General features: G+C 39.0%; 1 protein-coding gene across 3 annotated transcripts in view; it reads right to left on the reverse strand.

Annotated features, from left to right (window-relative positions):
• The window catches only part of EIPR1 (EARP complex and GARP complex interacting protein 1), an 83,419-nt gene that overhangs the window by 66,102 nt on the left and 4,249 nt on the right, over nt 1–13,068 (reverse strand). For all 3 annotated transcript variants that reach the window (XM_070732939.1, XM_070732937.1, XM_070732938.1), the window contains exons 2-3: nt 12,850–12,933; nt 3,951–4,083 (exon numbers count right to left, since the gene is read on the reverse strand). Coding sequence is in view for 1 of the 3 variants with exons in the window: in XM_070732937.1 (XP_070589038.1) it covers nt 3,951–4,083; nt 12,850–12,933 (217 nt within the window). In the remaining 2 variants the exon portion in view is untranslated. The remainder of the gene's footprint in view (nt 1–3,950; nt 4,084–12,849; nt 12,934–13,068) is intronic.

Consider the following 13,068-nt stretch of genomic DNA (forward strand, 5'->3'; position numbering starts at 1 on the left):
ATAATAATAATAATAATAATAATAATAATAATAATAAATATCTTGCCCCGGGTTTGTTACTGTTCAGTTTTACTGTTTCTTGTTGTTATACTGTGATTTCTTCCATGACCAACCTGAAATATTTTGTAGTCTCTGGTATGGTTCATCAAGGTAATAACATGCGTACATTTATAAAATATTTTATCTATTTATTTATTTATATACCATCTTTATTATTTTTATAATAACTCAAGTTGGTAAACGTATGTAATGTTCCTTCCTCCTATTTTTCCCATAAGAACCCTATGAGATGGTTTGGGCTAAGAGAGAGTGAATGGTCAAAGCCACCCAAACATTAAAATGTCTTCAAGTGAGATATACAAAGATTATTGGTTTAACACAGACCATTGTTATGATGAGTGTAATTGACAGGAGAAGAAATACAAGTGGAACAGTGATGGGATTCCAAAAATTTTACTACTGGTTCTGTGGGCGTAGCTTGGTGGGTGTGGCTTTCGTGGACGTGGCAAGGGAAGGATACTGTAAAATCTCCATTCCCACCCCACTCCAGGGGAAGGTTACTGTAAAATCCCCATTTCTTCCCAATCAGATGGGATTTACGACGGCAGAGAATAGATGGGGGCGGGGTCAGTCAGAGGTGGTATTTACCGGTTCTCCAAACTACTTAAAATTTCCTCTACCGGTTCTCTGACCTACTCAGAATTTCCACTATTGGTTCTCCAGAACTGGTCAGAACCTGTTGAATCCCACCTCTGAAGTAAAACAATATTTTGCTGTGTTATGCTAAATCTTCCAGAATTTGAAGGGAGAGGAGGGGAGGGAGGTGGAGGAGCTGACATGCATAGAATATACAACTACAATTACACTTTGCCATCTCTGAAGTTTTTTCTCCAACCTTACATGGATCCAGAGGTCAGATGGAGTTTCATCCAAAAATTATGACACAATTCCAAAGAGCCTTTAAAATTGAAACATACATCAGTGTATAAAGTTTCTTGAAGTCCTCAGAAATGCTTTTCTAGGAGAGAAAACTTATCCCATAGACATCATGGAAAGCTTCACCTACTGTACTGATTTTATAGCAACTGCAATAACTTTTTTGTTTGTGTTTGTGTTACACACAAGTCATACTACAGAAGAGTTAACCAGACAAGGGTGGTTAAAAAAAACCCAATGAAATTTGGCATGGGTTTTATCCTCATTTCTCAGAGTGCTTTGTGTATTTTATTGCACCAGAAAATTAGCTACAGGAGAAGGGGCCACTTTCTGCACTCCAATATCTAAATTTCCACAAAGCAGTATCCTTACTAATCATTATATATAATGCAATTTTGACAGTGATTACATCCTATCACAACTTAAATTACTTTTTCCAATTCTATGAACATTAGTTATAAGATGTTAGAAGAACCTGATGTCTTTTCAATTTTCTGTTTGTTTCATTCAGGTGGAGGGTAATGGTTATAAATTAGCAGTTTACCCCTATGTCCACAGCATTTTCCAAGCTCCCAAGTTTTTAATGAGATCTGTGAAAATTAAGTAATAAAGGATATCCATGGGTTGTATTTCATCTCTGCTCAGTGCTCTGTCAGCTCTTCATTGTTTCAATTTTGCCAACTACTCAGGTCCCAGAATGATCTACTATCCTTTCTGCCTTTTCACCTTCTCGGAGCAAGGAGATTTAGTGCAATTCAAGTTATAACGATCTAGCAGCTTTAAAGAAGGAATATGACTTTCCACAGTTCTACTCACCCAGAATCAAGCAAGACTTGATTCTTTGCCAGATATAATATTAAACCTTGACCATGGCTACTTTGTCCATCTGAAGCTGTGTGCATGCATTCCCCGGGGAATTGAGCTCAGTTAAACAGTTTTATTCTGTGATTGCCCATTCATATTTTAAAAGATAGGGAGAAATTAGATATCCAAGCACAGGAATCCCCAAACCTAGTCTGTGGCCCAATAGCAAGCTACGGCCCATTGGCAACTGGGCCATACAAGTGATGGACAAGCACACAAGTGCACGAGGCTCCATTTGTGGAAGCAGAGGGTACGCAAGAAACATCCCCTCTCTCCCTCTGCCACCATCGCCGTTGCAGGTCCACAGCCAGAAAGATTGGGAACTGCTGCTATAGAATGCATTTTTTAAAAAGGGGAATTAGCAAAAATCTTTATTTTTCCTGTCCAACCTTCTCTTGGTCAGGAAAATAGGTAGAAAGCATGTGTTGAGGATAGAAACTTGATTCCACTATTTCACATATCAGTATATAACTGATTGATACAGAAACCTATTGACTGAACATTCATGAAATCCCTTGAGGATGTCTTCTTCCTCTCTTCTTAAATTGCTTAAATGGGAGACAGTATGAAGAGGGAGTCATCCTATTCTCTAAAGCAGTGTTTTTCAACTAGTGTGCCGTGGCACACTACTGTGCCACGAGACATGATCAGGTGTGCCGTGAAGAAGGAAGCTCAGGTTCCAGTTTTGCAACTTTTTGCTGAGCAAGAGAGACAGAGAGAGAAAGAGAGAAAAAGAGAGAAAGAAAGTGCGAGAGAAAGAAAGCAAGAGAGAAAAAAGGAGAGGGAGGGGGAGAGGGAGAGAGAAATGAGCAAAAAGGGGAGGAAAAAAGAGAAATGAGAAAATGATTGAGGCAGAGAATGAGAGGAAAGAGAGAGAAACAAAAGAGAGAGAGAAGTGACTCTTGATTTAAAGCATATGATTTATTTATTTATTTATTTGGTTGGTTGGTTGGTTGGTTGGTTGGTTGGTTGGTTGGTTGGTTGGTTGGTTGGTTGGTTAGTTAGTTAGTTAGTTAGTTAGTTAGTTAGTTAGTTAGTTAGTTAGTTAGTTAGTTAGTTAGTTAGTTAGTTAGTTATTAGATTTGTATGCTGCCCCTCTCCGTAGACTCGGGGCGGCTCACAACAATAACAAGAACAATGTAAAAACAAATCTAATAATTTAAAAAACACTAAAAAACCCATTATTAAGAGCAAACACACACTCAAACATTCCAGAGATGGGTCTTAAGAACTTTACGAAAGGCAAGGAGGGTGGGGGCAGTTCTAATCTCAGTGGGGAGCCGGTTCCAGAGGGTCGGGGCCGCCACAGAGAAGGCCCTTCTCCTGGGTCCCGCCAAACGACATTGTTTAGTCGACGGGACCCGGAGAAGGCCAACTCTGTGGGACCTAACCGGTCGCTGGGATTCGTGCGGCAGAAGGCGGTCCTGGAGTTATTCTGGTCCGATGCCATGAAGGCACCCTAAGAATAAGAGAGAGAAAAATCCCAGCCCTCACTTGGTTTTGGAAATGGTTCAAGAGTGTATACACACACACATAAGGGGGGAGGAGATAGGGATGGAAAAAGAGAGGATAGTGTCTTAGAGTGTCATTTTGTGTCATTTTGGTTGGTGGTGTGCCCCAGGATTTTGTAAATGTAAAAAATGTGCCGCGGCTCAAGAAAGATTGAAAATCACTGCTCTAAAGCACCCGAGGGCAGGACACGAAGCAATGGATGGAAACTAATCAAAGAGTGAAGCAATCTAGAATTAAGGAAAAATTTCCTGACAGTTTAATCAGTGCAACATACTTACCTCCAGAAGTTGTGAATGCTCCAACACTGGAAGTTTTTAAGAAGAGATTGGACAGACATTTGTCTGAAATGGTATAAGGTTTTCTACCTAACGGGGTGGACTTGAAGTCCTCCAAGGTCTCTTCCAACTCTGTTATTCTATTCTAAATTATGAATATATTTCACTCCCAAGTTTTATGTTTCTACAATTATTGGAACTTCTAATTTTCCCCACTCAAATATATGCTTTAACAGGATGGTTTAATTTCAAATGTAAGTAGAATTTATATAAATAGGGACAGTTAGAAATTGTACATATGTAGCCAAATAACCAGCTACCAATTTATTGTGGAAATAATAACAGCAAGAAAAGTATACTTACTTTTATTATAGCAGGTTGCAAATACACCTTTATCTGCTGGACTGGCACTTATGTGCCAAATTTCACCAACTTGGTGCAGAAGAACATTTTTGTTTATAATATTATTTTCATCATCAAAATCAATGATGTGAATCTGTAAATTGAAAACAAGAACAATAAACATTTATATCAATGTAAATATATTTTCAAGACAGAGAAACACAGCATGGGTTTTATTTAATTAAGAAAAAGTTTCATTAAAACAATGTAATTTCCTGGACTGACACCACTATATTATGAACATTAGTATTTTCAACTTCATGATAAATAGATAAAACAATAAAACATCTATAACAAATATGAATATGAAATATTTCTACTAATCCTTTATTTCTACGCCGTTTAAAACATGAACATTAGCCATTCAAATGTTCAAGATAACTTGATGCAAGCAACACATATTTTCCACAATCCACTTCTAGTCTTTTATCATGGAAGATAGTCATTAGGAAAAGATGATCGTAATTCAAATCACAGAGAGGAACCAGGAGAGAAAGAGTTGACCCCTTTCTCAGATAGCTCAAAATGTGTTTACCATCTTGCTGCCTTGTCTCTTTTCTTATGGAAGCAGCTCTAAACTTGATGCTTCCTAGAAAGATAAGGGTCTTATCTTAGCACTTCCTGGTAAGAAGTACCCGTTTCACCATTGGGATATGAAAATAATCTTGACTGGCTCCTGGAACCTGCAAATGTTTCACACAGTTGGAAATATTACGAACCCCCCCCCCTCCCCCTACTGTTCTGTCTGGGTCCCCCCAGACGCCAACACCAACCAAAAAGAGTAGCCAGACACACTGGGAAAAAGCAAAGGCAGTTTATATAATTCAAAGCAAACACAGGTAACAAAAACTGTTCTTACAGAGAGGAACACTATGAAGCTTCACAGAGGTTTCACGAAGGCCAGGCAAAAAAACAGGATTCTTGCTGGCAAAAACAACGCTGGAGATAATAAAACCCACGCCTCCCCCAAGTCTTCCAGGCTTCTAGGCCACAAGCCAAGATCAGAGACACCGAGGATCGAAGCAAGGTCACAGGACTCCCAATTGATAACTCTCCACAAGACTGTAAGGGCGGGCCTGCCTTTTCAACCCTGCTGAGGAGAACCACACCCAAACCCAGCTGTTGCCAATTCAGGGATGGAAATACCTTTCTAATTGGCCCCGTCTTTGAGCTGCTCGTCGCTGCCTCATGTCTATTATAGCCTGTGCGTCTTCATCCAATGAATCCAGGCTACTAGCTGGGGAGAGCCTCCCACCCGGGGGTCTCAGGCTGCTCTCCCTCCTCCTCTTCCTGACGTTCCTCTCCCCCATCTGCCTGGTCCTCCCCCTCCTGTTCACTGTCCTCCTCCTCTGGGCATGGATCCGGCAGAAATCCAGCCGGTCCCTGAGGAGCCTCAGGCTGAATCACAACACCTACTAAGCATAAACTTAAGCTCCCTGATGGTCAAGAGAGCAAGTTGTAATGAAATGGACTGGGTGATTCAAACTAAGAGGAGCTAGTCACATCACGGGAGAGGAAACTGAGGCTTTCCTGATACTATTGAAGAGAAGTTTAAAGTAACTCTCCTGTACAGTACTGGATCAGTAATTCAGTGTATTTCTGAATTCACTGTAATTCACCAGCAGTTGAAAGGGCAACTGGTCTACTAAATGTTATGATGGTAATCATACCAAGCAAGCCATTTTTAATTCGCACTGTATTTACAAAGCATCAAGATCAACTTTTTAAGTAGTCAAAACCAATCACGCTTAGATGTGCAGGAAGATATAACCTATTTGTAACTGTTTGTGCAAGAAATTCCGCTCCTTTATTTCACTATTCTGGTTAGACGCTACCCACCAGACTCTTAATATTTCATTCTGGATTTTGTGCTGGATTTGGGGGAAACATCCCAACTGCGCCTTATATGGCTTTCTCTAGATCCTTTTCAAGTTAGCTTCCGGAGAGTGTTTTAATGCATCTTTGAATGATGTACATTTAGAAACAGATTGTTGGCTTCACTGTGACTTTGATACCATCTACTCTGGCATCCATCTGAGCCATTTAACAACTTTAAGGTAGCTCACTTCTTCTCGGATGAGGAATTTCAGAATATGATGTTGGAATTCAATATGGTAGCCCTTGGACTCTTCTGACTTTTGCAATTTAGGGGATCTGTCAAATTTTATTTTATTAATAACAACCAACAATACAAAGCTCTCTAAAAACAAAGCAAGCACATTTAATTTCTTTTTATTAGTCCACCTATTATATTACAGAAAACATTGCATAGCCTATTACAGTTTGTTTTAGATACACAAGTACTAGCTTAGAAAAAAATGTAGAAAGAAAAAATATTTTCTCTAGTCTTGAAATATCTAAGCTACTGGAGATTTGTTTCTATAATTTACTATCCTGAGACAAAACCCTTATTTCATTTCCTTCTCCAACTCATGCACATAATAAGGGAGGAAATTTAGGACAGAAGCAAGCTAGAAGTCAGAACCAGTATCGAGAGACAGATATTCTCCCAAAACTGTTGCTCAATGTCTAAGCAGCATGCCTGTAAAATCAAAAATGTCAATGGTTACCAAAAGAAGCACAGCTTCAACAACTTCTCTGCTAAAACAACACAGCACAGCAGACTTTACCAAGCTGGCTGCTTCGTCTGTTAGTTCTCACAGTCTCCTTTAGAAAACAAGAAGCCTCATGTTGAAATTATAAAGCAGTCTCCTTGGCAGTGAAATTGATTCCCTAAAGGTGAGCTACAAATCAAAATTCAATTTGCTCTACCAACATGTATTATGTGCCCCTACTAACCGTATAAAGAGGGTCATTCAGCACATAAACTAGAAGTGCCTTCTGCCCTATCTCGGGTCCCTCAAAGTCAGACACAGCTGCTTTCCTCCCCCTGGCAAGATGATTCAGAACTACATCAGACCCTAAGGACAAGCGTTATTAAATATAGTGTGTCATACATTCCAGAGGACTTTTTGTTGGTTGCATAGTCAGCCAGATGTTTAGATAGATTGGACTGTTTTGTCCATCTAGAGTCCTTTCCCAAGGACCTGGGTTTAGGCAGATGTTGTTGTTCAATGTTATTAAACATATTGTCACATATAATATCAACATCTGCCTATCCCGGGTCCTGGGGTAGGACTCGATAGGTGGATAAAAATGCCAAATCCAGTCTAAACATCTGGCTGATTGTGCCATAAACCATAATTATTATTTTTTATTATCTGCACCCATTAAGTGAGGAGAAATGAAAAAAAAATTAAAAAGGGGTATTTGACAAGCTTCCCTCTTTGGCCCAGCAGCAACATTCTTTAGGATGAAAGCCAGCTATCTAATTTCTTATGAGAGCGTTCTGATCAGATTGCTGCTATGAGTAATATTTTCAACATTTATTTCACGTGGAAATATTTTATTTATTTTGCTCTCAAAATATGCCTACCATTTAATTGGAAATGATCCCAGAGATTAAGGTCCATGTTGACTTCAGAGAAAGGAGAAAGCTCTGCTCTTCTACTTCTTCCTGTGCCATATCCATCATCGGATGTTGGCGATCATGTTGGCAATCTTATTTTTGTCAACAGACGCATGAAAAAAAGTGCTGCTGAGTTTTGTCCAAACCAATCCCTTAGGTTTTTAAGCCATGATGTTCTTCTTCTGCCTGGACCTCATTGGCCTTCAATCTTTCCTTTGAGGATTAAGTGAAGCTGTGACGGCCTCCACCCGGTGCGAATGGGATTGGCGATCTGTTAGGATTTTTTAATGGGTTCCGGGGGCTGGGCCGGCCACATTTGCATCCGATTCATGTGTGCATGCTCCTGTGCAAGATTTCACTTCTGTGCATGTGCATGAAGCAAAATCTTGCATGAAGACACTTGATTTTGGCAATTTGCACATCTGCAGAAGCAAAATCTCATGTCGGGGCATTCAACGTGTGAGGTGCACCCTCGCCGGCCTCAGAATCCCGTAGCACTTCGCTAAAGTGAAGGATGCCATATTTTTCTAGGTGTCACATCACATGTCCAAATTATTCTAGCTTTAGCTTTTTAATGGCTTTGATGATTTCCCTTTGCTTTCCCTAATTTGTGATTTTGTTAACCCATCTTATACATAACAGCTGTCTGTAAATCCATATTTCAAATGCTTCTAGTTTCTTCAAGTGGTTTTCTTTCAGAGACCAACTCTCTACTCCATAGAACAGGATCGAAAAGATGTAAATATCTGACAAGCCTGATTTTCAATCTTAGGCTTATGTTGTGACTGCAGAAGACCTTTTTCATTCTTCTCGGAGTCCCATTGGGATTGGGCGGCACAGAAATAGAATTAATAAATAATAAATAAATAAATTTTGAAGAATGCTTTTTGAGTTTTCTCTATACTTGTCTTTACTTCATTGAACATGTCCCAGCTTCCATGTAAATTAAAACCAAAGTATGGGATTCTTTCAACTTTTTCTAGTGATATTCCTTCTGAATTTTTCATGGGTTGTTTGCTGATGACCATGATCTTGGTTGTTGAGGTATCAAGCCATATTTTTCACATATTTCTGAGACTCTGTAGAGGAGGAGCTGAAAGTCTTCGGGCTTGCTGGCAAGCAGAACTGTATCATCAGTATATCTAAAATTGTTGATCTGAAAACAGTTTACTTTGAGGTCAGCATCAATTTTTCCAGTACTTCACTGAAAATTGACTGAGAGTAGATATTAAACAACAACGGAGGCAGAATACAGGCCCTCTTCGTATTTCTGCATCATCTGAGTATTTTTGGCCTAGTCTCACATTTGCTACTTGATGCCAATATCGATTCTTTATAATTCAGATGTCTTTGTCATCTAGTCCTACTTGCTTTAGGATTTGTAATAGCTTGCTACATCTTATTTTATCAAATGCTTTTTCAAAACCGATAAAGCACATGTAAAAATTTGATTGACAGATTACCTATGCTTAGGGGCTGAAATTGCTGGTTTTACCTCCTTCTTGCCTGGCTGAAAGAGCTGCCTGCAGAAGGATGTCAGCTCCATGCACAGAAGGGAAGGGCTTCAATGGGGTGAAGGAATGAAATTCAAGATCTTCAGGATCTGAGCCCCATTTCTCCAACCCACCAAAGCTCACTCCCCACTGTGTGCAGAGGGAATGCCTCAATGGGATGCATTTCTCTGCCCCATCAAAGGAATTCAGATCTCTTCACTGGGAAGTTCTTTCAGCCAGCCTTTAGAGCTCTCTTGGTGGGTAGCATCAACTTGCAACCTTCCTGGATGACTTTCCCATTGATTTCTAGGGTAGCCAGCAGAGACAATTGCAAATGTTGATTGCTGGCAATCGGTTGTAAGTGCAAACAAGTTGCCAAGCACCCAGATGACAATCAGCCAGGGTGGCGCAGCAGGTAGGGTGCTGTACTGCAGGCCACTGAAACTGACTGTAGATCTGTAGGTCAGCAGTTCAAATCTCATCACCAGCTCAAGGTTGACTCAGCCTTCCATCCTTCCAAGGTGGGTAAAATGAGGACCCGGATTGTGGGGGCAATATGCTGGCTCTATTAAAAAGTGCTATTGCTAACATGTTGTAAGCCGCCCTGAGTCTAAGGATAAGGACGGCATAAAAATCGAATAAATAAAATAAATAAATAAATAAATCAGGCGATTTTTTTTTTGGGGGGGGGGGGGAGAAGCAGCATTACATTTTATGACAATAGAAATACTTTACAAACCACAAAGCACCCTTTCAAAGGCTATTGTAACTTATTATTGAAACAATATCGAAAGTTATTAGTCTGAGGTTTCTGATCTAGTGTTGCCTTGTTCCCACCTCTCTCCTCCATATCTTCCCCAGGGTTTGTTTCTTAGCTTGATGAAGACTGTGATCAGTAGTCTATCACATTCATTCAGATATTAGATTTATTTCATTCTAACATCTAGTCCACCTTAAGCTGGGACACATATTGAGCATATAAACTAGTCAACAAGTGTTCAGCCTAGAGATTTTCATTCAGTAGTTGAGCACAATTTTTAGTGCAAATTAAATTCTCATTTCTCCCTAAGCACATTTCCAGCTTCACAGCTTATCTTTAGAATTATTTTTTTAAAGGCTTCCTGCTATTACTATTGCTAAACCTTTACTTAGCTACTCCAAAAAGTTTACCAATATATTTTGAACAATTTATCCATGAACTTTTCATCTGGACCAGTTTATATTCTCTTCCTCTATGTATAAGCTTGAGGCCAGAAATAATTTCTGAATGCTGGTCCCTGCTTTAGAGATTTAATAGATTACATACATTAGAAAAATTTTATAGTGACACCAAAGCTCTGATAAGGCTGTTTTAGAGAAAGCATATATCCTTCTCATTTCATGTTCAGATGCACTTAGAAAAAAATCCACCTGTTCAAAGAGGCATTTTAATATTTAATGACCTATGATTCATAAACTTGTTTTCTTTTCTGAAATCCTTACAGAAGTGCAGGATAATAAAAGAATTCTTATTAGTCTGCTCTCAGGCCAGCGCTAGAAAAAGTGCATCAGACATTAATACATTTACTAAATCCTTTTCTTTTGGCCTAATTCCTTATACAACTTGGTAGCTGAAGTCGAACCCATAGATTTTAAAGATTTCCTGAAACACACCTTCATTCTGACCCTTGACTAATGACTTTTCCTCCATCCTTGTTACAGTAGAAAGATAAGTAGTGAGGTCTAGATGAAAAGTGAGGAATGGAGAGACAGGGTTGTGTTGAATGACAACTTTTTTAAAGGCAGCCACCCAAACTAGTTCCTAAAGAACTCTGTCCAACTAACTCTTACAAAGTCTTCACAAAAAAGACACAGTTGCCCTGAAAGTCCAAAAACAAAGCAGCTTTGGACCAGATGATAAAAATTCTTCTTGGCAGATCTGTAATACTGCATTCCTTCTAGAGTAAGAATACAACAGATTTTAAAAACAAAAAAACAAAAGGGTGCAGATATTGTAATAATACAACACACTATTGTAAGACACTGCAAACATGCTCTCCTCCCCCCCCCTCCCCAGATCAGCTATCTCAAGCCATAAAATAAACAAGTAAACCGCATTATTCTAATCCATAGATGGAAACAAGAGTGCAAGTTTTCACAATTTCCCCGCCTCCCTTTTATTATATAGCAGAATACCCCACAAAACGTTTTATTTCTCTGACAAGCACTCTACGAACAGCATTAAAGCAGAAGATGCTGTGGGATTCTCCTTGATTATCCCCTCCACTCTCCATTTTTACTAGCTTGCTTATGAAAGCTGAATATTAATGAGCTGAATGCAGTTGAAATTCACTCCCCTCCCCAACCTAAAGCTCTATGAGTTAAGATTCCTTCAAGGGATTCCACCCACAATAGCTCTTCGTCTGAGAGCTGAATTGCAACCTAGATGTCAAGCCGCCATCTGCCATGAAATGTACAAAGATTCACCGTTGCCTGACCTAGGCTGAGAGAATCAGCTCTGTTAAATTATAAGCAGTCATGATAGAGGCTCATGACACTTCTTATAGATTAATCACCCGACTCCATAGCCGATCGCTTCAAGCATCGCCGAAGGCCATTAACCCTATCTGCTCATTAGCATCCAGGGAAAGTGCCCTACACCTCAATTATTAATGCTGGTACACATAAGAGGGGAAGCAGGAGTAGGAAAAAGAGAAAAAATTGGTTGAATGCCGAGATACAACCAGGAAGTCTGAATCACAGCAATATTTTAATACCCTTTGACAGCACAGAATAACTTTAGGAACTGAGGTGCTTAACTATCTGTTGACTTACCAAACATACCCTGTTTCCCCAAAAATAAGACGTACCCCGAAAATAAGGCATGTCAGAGTTTTGCAGAATTTGATGGCCTAGGGATTGGGGACCACTGTTCTAAGACATAAGGCTATTACATACCACATCACCTCATCCCTGATTTTCCCATTAACATCCAACAGCAATATGACATAATATAGTATCTATATTAATATAGAAACTCTCTGTTAGTATGAAATACTTTACTTTGAGGATGGGTTCCAAGACTTTGCAACAATAAATATCATACATACATACAATACATACATACGTACGTACGTACGTACGTACGTACGTACGTACGTACGTATGAAATTACTTGGACAAATACTCAAACATTCCCTATCTGAGTTTTATAATAATTCCTAAACAATTCTAGCCATGAACTATTTTGCTTTTCCTTTTGCCTCTAGTTTAATATTGTATGTAGACCAAAAATAATGCTATGAAGACCAGACACCCTTCGAAAACAGTTTGGAAAAACGTGTTTCAGACATTATATGAGACTGAATATCTCTCCTGATAAAAGTAGCTGACTTTTATAGGTTCTGGCAAAAGATTCTACTTTCTAAAGGAATCCACTCATTCAAATTAATAAGACTGTTCCTCCAAGGTATTTCTAACTACTCTTCCGACCATCTACTAAAGTTCCAATCATGTCCTTGAATGTCTCTCTCTCTCTATTTCCAGTTACGTGTTAATTATGTAGACAAGTCTTAGTTGCAAATCTCATTCTAAGCCAGGGGTCCCCAAACTTAGCAAGTTTAAGACTTATGGACTTCAACTTCCAGAATTCTACAGTCAGCTATACTGGCTGGAGAATTCTGGGAATTGAAGTTCACAAGTCTCAAAGTTGCCAAGTGTGAAGACCTCTGTTCTAAGCCAAGTATTAACCATTAACCAATCTAATAAATAATGACCACAACAGGGTTTTTTGGTCTCCCAAAACACACAACAGTTAATTTTATAAATAAAGGTTTTGTTTAAAATTTGGGAAGAAAAAAGTATTATTCAATTAAGGCAATTCTGTTTTTACACTCATGTAAGCTTTATGCAAGTTTACCTGATTATCATATTTAAGAGATTGAGTCCCAACAAGAAATCGTATTGCATCTGTTTCGGCAGTTTGTGGGGTCAGTGCTCGTGCCTAAAAAAATTATGAAAAATACAAATAGAGTCATATCCAGCATATGCCAGTGTCTTGAAAAGTAAATGACATCATTCATTATGACACTCTTTGAAATATATTTTATACATCTGTATTTTGAATTACAATTCCAAA

Source organism: Erythrolamprus reginae, chromosome 1 (assembly GCF_031021105.1).
Source record: "Erythrolamprus reginae isolate rEryReg1 chromosome 1, rEryReg1.hap1, whole genome shotgun sequence".
In the NCBI taxonomy this organism is placed as follows: Eukaryota; Metazoa; Chordata; class Lepidosauria; order Squamata; family Dipsadidae; genus Erythrolamprus; species Erythrolamprus reginae.